Consider the following 8007-nt stretch of genomic DNA (forward strand, 5'->3'; position numbering starts at 1 on the left):
CCGGGAAGACTTGCTGCCAGCAGTGTGCAGGAAGTGGTTCCTGTGGCCGTAAATTATCATAAATGCCTGGCGTGTTGCATAAGAGGGGGTAGAAAAGCAGCACGAACATCTGCGGGGGGGGGGGTTGTGGCCAAAAGAGATTCTAGTTCCACCACTGCTCAGCTGCCCACATGAAAAAATACTTTATGGTCTCAGCGCCTAACATGCAATTGGCTGCATAATAGGAAATGCCAGTAGAGCTGGCAGGGAAGCAGGGGAGCTGTATGTTCCTCTCTGGCTCCTCCAGACAGGATTGAGGGGCACATTTGCACAGGAGGGTGGGGAGAGGAATTAAAGCTTGTGCAGCTGTTGCCCTCCTCCGTGGCCAGCCCTGGCTTGCTTGGAGGCCTGTCAACTGAGAACACTTTTCCCCAGGTCCAAAATTGAGTCCTAAAAGGAAAACAGAGGTGCCCACCCAGATCTACAGTGGAAAGGATTTGCTATGGGCTCTGTGTGTGTGTGTGTGTGTGTGTGTGTGTGTGTGTGTGTGTGTGTGTGTGTGTGTGTGTGTGTGTGTGTGTGTGTGTGTGTGTGTGTGTGTGTGTGTGTGTGTGTGTGTGTGTGTGTGTGTGTGTGTGTGTGTGTGTGTGTGTGTGTGTGTGTGTGTGTGTGTGTGTGTGTGTGTGTGTGTGTGTGTGTGTGTATTTCAAGCCGATAAAAAACTTTCAAGCCGATAAAAAACTTGACAAATACGCAGCCAGATGTGTTTCATACTTGGAAGATTTTTGTCTAAGATGTCTGATTCAGAGGGATGCTAAGATTTGGTTCCTTCTTCCATTTGTCTGGAGTCCTGTATCTTTGAACAGGCACTGTCTATACTATTGTTAGACCATTAAAGGTCTAGGGGCACTGACATTTTACAAGTAGATTCAGCTGCCTTTCACACAGGGGCATTTTTAGCATTATAAGAGATAGAAGTTTAATTAGAATGGTTTTAACCAGGAAATCTCCCCGCCTTAAGAAATCAGAGCTACTATGTTAATCCCAGTAAGCAACTGGGAACTTGACAGTGTGCCTTTTGTTACGATGAGAGGCAGGAAGGGTGAAATGTGTGTAGGAAGGGAGAAACGCACAGGAAACATGCCATCAAGGACAGCGGTGTCGAGCTCACGCAGGGCAGCGCGCCAGTCCGTGTTTGGCGATGACCCGTGGGCTGGAGCAGCGCTGGCAGGTTGCTGCCCTCTACGTGCCTGCGCACACCGGACCACGCCACTGCCGCGACTGCTCAAACACCTTCCTGACCTGTTCCGGTGACTCTCGGCAAGGACCTCCAGCCAGACCACTCTGCACTGTCAACCCGTCCAAGTGCGGCACAGGCCAAAAATCACAGCTCTAAAGCAAACATGACACAATTACAACCGGGTTTATTTCCAGCGCCTCAAGTTATTAATTAGCCTGCTCTGAGCATCACTGTTTCTTTGCAGGGTTTGCTCCTGCCGGGTTAATGGCTACTCTCAGGTCTGAGATAAACTCAGTCTGGGCCTGTCCTTTCTCTAGGGATGCTCTGACAAGCCACAAACCTCTCTGGCTCCTGCCAAACCTCCATCCCTATGTATGAGCTTCTTCCCAGCCAGACAACGACAGAGCAAGTGCTTCCTGCTTAGCTCTCCCCGTACATCTAGCACTCAACAAAAAACAGGCAGAAATTATGGTGTTTCCCGTAGGGATATAAACAGAGGATTTTCTCATCTCTTCAGTCTGCAGTTGCTGCCTTCCTGTAGGAAGTTTGCACAGATATCAGAGGGGAGGATGTGAAGTTCACACGTTAACTGCCCTTCAGTGTCGGTGCAATACATATAACTCAGCAAAAGTCTGCTGCTATTTTATCCACAGTCCTTTCTCTTACAGCCTACTTTGCCATCCTTTTTTCTCCTCCTATGAATATTCCCAGTTTCCCCACATTCTGGTCCAAAAGGTTTGAGAGCTTCCTGCCTGGGCCAGGTGCAAGAGTGATAGCTATTGCATAGCCAATGCAGCAATGAATCGTCGATCAAAGCCTGACTCTTCTAATGGCTCTGAAAAACACATGCTTGTTCAGGTTGGACTGTAGCTCCTGTATGCATAGTGGAAAGCATATTTAGCAAGCCAAACCTGGGATCATTTAAACTTGAGGTTCTCAAAAGCCTCACAAAATGTACAACTCCACACATTTCAGGATTAGTGGAATCTACCAACCAACTTCTGGGGACCGTAACCCAGATTTGGCCATCCACGGTGGACTCACCTACTCCATACTTATCCCTGCTGCGTAATCTAAAGAAGCTGAATGCAACTCCTGCTCCGGTGCTGTGGTCATCCTAATTAACATACACTCCTATTGGTCTCAGTCCTCCCTTGTCTCTAAACGGGCAAGTACATTAAAAGAAAATCTCTCTCTATCAGGAATTACCGGGAAGAAGGGAAAAGTAATCTGAAGAAAGCAGATACTGCAGAGAGCACTCTGATTTTGAAAAAAATAACATCTTAGTGCTTGCTGGGTCAGGTGGAGTGTTGGGTAGTGAAAACAGAGGAAGGCATAAGCCAGAGGGATTTTAGGCGTGTATACTAAAGAGAGGGGATGGATATTGGGTAAAAACACATTGTGTTGCAAGGAAAGCTATTTACAGCCCCTTTCCCTACATTTCCCAAAGTTACTTCCTGATGGGATTATTCTCTGCTGCAGATCTGGATGCAGAAAAGCATCTGATGCTGATTAATTTCATGCAGATCTATAGCAGAGCCCTGTGCTCTCACTCAGCCACGAGTAAGCCTGCACATCACTCCTGAACTCACTGCTTCTGACTGTTCCCATGGTAAAACCAACCACAGCTACCAACGCAAACACAACCTGCAGATCTCGCCTGAAACGAGGCATTTTGAATCCCTCTCTCTCCGGCGACTCTCCAGATTTGCTGTTGAGCACAGAGGTAGAGGATGAGATCCAGCATCGCTGGGATAGCTCTGCCAGCCTGTGTTGACAAATTCCTCCCCATTGCTCAGTGAAGCCGTGCCAGCACATCTGGGAGACACACATATCGCCCAGATCCGCGGGGGCAGAGTTATGGTGGTGTTGGCAGACACTTGCTTGTTCATTTCATGCTTTTCAGAGATCAGTCACTGTGTTTAATGTTCCAGAAAAGCATAGGATGATCTTAACCTTGTGTTACCCATTTTTTACAACAGAACTTGGCTTGAGAATTCACACTTCAGTGAGGAACAGAAGCTTGAAACGGCCCCTAAGCACCTACTGTATCAGGCTGAGACGTTACCACGTTGATTTACACACTCTTCAAATTTGTAATGTGGAGGTTTTTTTTCCCCCCACAACTGCAAAGCCAAGAACTCAGTTTCTAATGAAAGGTGCGATTCAAAATACGGCACGCTGGCCACGCATACGTCAGGTAGGCCATATTTGGCCCACATAGTTGGCACCCCTGATTTAAAGCATACCAGAGAAAATAACCCAAGAAACAGAACGTTCCCTATAAATAGCTGCTCTCTAGGTAGTAGTCAGTGTGTGGTTTATGAACAAAATCCGTCCGAACTACATCAAAGTGCCTGAATATTCACTGCCTGATTTTGCTGAGTTGTGTGTCTAATTTGGCTAACACCTCCTGTTGCAGACCGTTGTCTTGTTTTCTTTCATAGCCCTCTGAACTCTATGGTAGCATTTGGACAGATTTTATGTAGAGTTTATTGAAAGATTTTTACACTGATTTAGTACATAGGCTACTTGAGCCAAGTGAAACAGGAACTATATTCCTAAGGCATGAAAAGGCAGAAAGGAAATTTTCTTATTGAAATATAATTTTTCCACATTACTTAATAGTCTAGAAAGTTAATACCTTTCTGGCAGCACTTCTCACTGGGAAAAAAAAAATGGTTCCTACTCAGCCAAACAACAATGTAATAATGTTTTTGGTTGCATTAAACGTCTTAGAAACTGGCAGGTGTCACAGCCACCTTGCCTTCAGTGAAAAAGGCAATTGAGAGCCCTTATGAAACAAGGGATTTACATCAGTAGGGGCTACTACACAAAAAACAGGCACATGGCAAGATCTGAATAGATGGTGAATCATGTGGCCCAAGGGATTTTTCGGGGTGGGGGCGTGTGTGTAAAATACCAGGCCATGAGGACCAGATGGTGGAGCTCTGCATGTGCAAGAGAAACACCAACACTGCAGAAATGGATACTGCGAAGCAGCTGAAAGTCAAGGAGACTGGGAGCTTTGATTTTGAAAAAAGGTGTTTCCAGGGTTGAGTGAGGGTCAAAAGAGTGTTGGCACTGTGAGCAAAAACACAACTGAAAAACAGTTTTGTACAGTTGTTCTGTAAACAAATTGAATTACCTTGAGTATATACTTAGCTTTGTCATAGGCTTCTCCTCTTACACTGATATTGTCACCCGTAACTTCTTTGTGTATGCAAGGTACAGTTCAGCTCTCCTACGTTACAGTTTCCCCTTCCCTATCTGCCCTGTCAGTTCACACTAAATTCTGTGGGGCAGAGATTGTTCTTCAGTGTCTGTGCACATGACAAACAATTGTTGCCCTTGTGTAACGTCTGAAATTTATTGGAAATTCACTCTACTTACGTGGTAAGTCCCATTCTTTAGGGTCTGTCTTTCCTATTGTAAACTCTTCAGGGCATTGTCTCTTGCTGTATATGTACATGCTGTAGTGGGTATTCATCACTGAAAACACAAATAATTAATATCACTGGTAATGTTCAAAACTAAATATTTAAGGCTCTGTCTTGTTATGCACATTCTTAACTAAGTTTATGCATATTTCCTTTGACATAAATGGGGCTACTTGTTCTTATTGTTAAGTTTATGTGTAAGTCTTTGTAAAGCTGGGGTCTGTATTATCAAGAAGAAAATTCTTAAGTGTATTTCAAAAACGTAGTTTTAAAGACATTTAGGAAGAACATGTCCCCCTTCTTGTCTAGTTTGTATTACCATATAAACTAATAATAGGAGTATACAGCAGATGGCGTGTGCTGTTATTCCTCTCTGCAGTTGTGGCTACAAGGAAGTACCAGTAGTACGAGACCTTGCTGGTTAGCTAAGTTAGCTAAAATAGTTGTATTTTCCATTAGAAATATTACTGCAAGCCGTGCTTCTTAGCCTAAGGGCATGCACTACGATAGAGCTTAATTGATTGGAAACTTAAAATTTTTACAGTTTCAGAGTTCCTCCAAACAGAAGAACGTAGCTAACCAGAATATTTTGTCAAATCTGATAACATATTTACTATTTAAAACAGTATTTTGTGAGCAGAAAGGTTTACAATTATGCTTCTCTTCCCTCACTTGACTCTCTACAGTCGCAAAACTCATGGGCTTGTAATATTATTAAATGTCAGTTTCCTTGACTTCTTCAAGCACGTCACAAGGGACAAGGAGAGAGGCAGCACAAGGGCATTGGTGGTGTTTCCTTAGGAGGTCAGGCTAAGGATATGCCTTGAGGTTCTTCCATTGTACCAGAACTGTCCAGGAGGTTGCAAGCACTTTTTCCCAGGCCTGGTATTTTCAGAAATGGGAGTATCAACTTATTTCATCACCCTGTATTGTAAAAAAAAATCATAGCTTCAATATTAAACCTAATCTGCGAGTCTTTTTTGGGTGTCCTCATAACTAACCTGAATTACCCATCAATACCATCTAAAGCGTTAAAGCATCTTTTAAAAATCATAAATTTCCAGCAGTTTTCCTAGGCGGTGTGCTGACCTTTCACTCCTTCCTATTATTTTCCTTGGCAATCGTGAAGCAACAAATTGGTAACAAGATTGGAACACAGATATTTACTGTACCCCATTAAAGTCTTGATTTTGGTACACTCACTGTAAATTTCTATATGCATATTGACTCTTGAGCTGCAGATGCGTAAGCTTTTGATGAAACAGAACTTGTGCCAAAATCAATATACAGGCCAAAACAGGAGAAGGACACTTGCAATTAATAATGATTAGATTTGAATTTTACTAATAGAGGGTTGAATCTTCTTCCATTTAAATCAGTGGCAGAATTCCATATAGATTTTACTTTTTTGGAGTCAGCAACATATGCCTAGCTTTTGCATAGGACTTTCTATGCCTAAAGCACTGCATACCCATTAATTAAAAATAAGTAACTGAGACACTGAAATGCTGTATTTCGTCAATACTAAGTTGACTCACTGAAATAGAACATCCATTACTTAAAAATGGTCTTTGGCGTGTTTACAGTTGATTTTATAATCTTCTCATTTTATATTGTTTCATCCTGAATCTAAGGTGTACAAATCTAAAAAGTTTCCTTAACTATAAAATGTGAAAGGAGACAAAGCTGTGAGAAATGTAAAGATTGTTTTGTGAGACTTGCAAAAAACCAAAAAGCAAAAAAAACAGCCTAACAATGACCCACAAAATATTTTTATCCCCAAAAAAACTTTTATGGCAATAACTGACTTGAAAAAAAAAACCTGAATTACAGTACTCAGTTACAGGAAAACTACTATCTGTTGATCATATCATACATAGTGTGATGCTGGGTTTGAGCCAAGTCTGAATAAATCGTTTCAGGATAAAATTCTTTCCTAGACCATTCATTCCTGTGCGATACTGGAATGCCCTCAGCCATTACAGTCGACAGGAGCTGATGGCTTTTACTGTGTTCCAGATAAGATATGTAAGATTGCAGTTCATAAAGCATTTTTTTGACGGCTTGTGTATTCTACATCCTTGCATGAACTTTTTCCTCAGTAAAACGGTTAGCTTTAAATAGATGTGAATTTGTCTGCTTTTTTATTATTTGAATTATATGACACTTCGTTGGGTATTTACACATCCCTCCTCCTCCTTATCGCTGAAATATCCTTTTCTTGCTTTTTGTTTGCCCTCTGCACAAAGCAGGGTCTTCCTTGAAAGAGGTGCGAGGTGCAGTCCCGTTTGCATTCGGTCTGCAAGGCCATCTAGTGACACAACCGTGCAGGAGAAAATGCAAAACCCTGTTTGAGTTGCGATTTTTTTTTCTTAGTTGAATTAAATGGTCTTGCTACACTCAAGTATGCCCTCAGGGGTTTGTTGCTATTCCCACAAGTGGTATTTCAAAAATTTTAGAGTCAGTTTTGATTTCTTAAGAACTGACGGGGTTTATTTGAGACGGAGCAAACTGTTAGTCCCTGCTAAGAAACACAATTTTTTGTGCAGAATGGTGGCAGATTGGCACCCAAGCAGGTCTGTCACAAACGCAGCATCACTCCCCTGACCTGTGTATCGTGGCCAAACGTATCTGGCTGTTATGATCCCCCTGCCTTCCACAGTACAAAACAGCGCCAGGTAGGCGCTTGGGGCTATCGCATCTCTGCAATTAAAATGTAAAATTCTGGTTTATTTTCATCACAGCTCACCTTGGATGGGTGGCACTGGGTGAATAAGCAATGAGCAGAGCTGTCAGTTCCTACTCGAGCGGTAAATAACAGTAGAAAACAAGCAGCAAGTCACCACCACTACCAGTGCCAGCAACAAGATGCGTTTCGGGAGGTACCTCAGGGGGTCTCTGCTTCTCCCCCACTGTGGCTGGCACTGCACCCACTACACGCTCTCCCATCGGGTGTCAGGACAGGGATCCGCCGCTGCAGACATTGAGGTTGAACTGGAAGACATCCCCTCAGCCGCTGGTGACTTGGGGTAAACCAACACGGTGCTTGAGGTCCAAGGGGGCTCGCCAGAGGAATAAACGAGGACGGGGGTGGAGGACGCTGGCGCCACAGTTGCTGGATGGGGGTGAGCACCCAAGCGCGGGTAACATGGCGGGTCGATGGGAAGTACAAAGGGGACAGGGCCCAACGGCCCCAGGTGGATGGAGGCCTTGGAGGCTCACCAGGACAGGGGTACGCAGCCCCTGTGGGTTTTGGGGGGAGAAGGCCTGACGAGGTGCTGAGGGGGCTCCTGCGGTGCCCACCGGGGCTGCATCTAACTCAGCGCTGGGGCCCCGCGGGTGACCCTG

At 44.1% G+C, this 8007-nt stretch overlaps 1 protein-coding gene across 3 annotated transcripts in view; it reads left to right on the plus strand.

Moving 5' to 3' along the window:
• The first annotated feature begins 7741 nt into the window (after positions 1-7741).
• RHOF (ras homolog family member F, filopodia associated) overlaps positions 7742-8007 on the plus strand; it is a 13388-nt gene continuing 13122 nt past the window's right edge. Inside the window, exon 1 of one of the 3 annotated variants that reach the window (XR_002086252.1) lies at positions 7742-7784. Coding sequence is in view for 1 of the 3 variants with exons in the window: in XM_009283892.2 (XP_009282167.1) it covers positions 7779-7784 (6 nt within the window). In the remaining 2 variants the exon portion in view is untranslated. The remainder of the gene's footprint in view (positions 7785-8007) is intronic. The other 2 variants (XR_002086251.1, XM_009283892.2) reach the window with 2 other exon arrangements.

Source organism: Aptenodytes forsteri, unplaced genomic scaffold (genome assembly GCF_000699145.1).
Source record: "Aptenodytes forsteri isolate BGI_AS27 unplaced genomic scaffold, ASM69914v1 Scaffold118, whole genome shotgun sequence".
NCBI lineage: Eukaryota > Metazoa > Chordata > Aves > Sphenisciformes > Spheniscidae > Aptenodytes > Aptenodytes forsteri.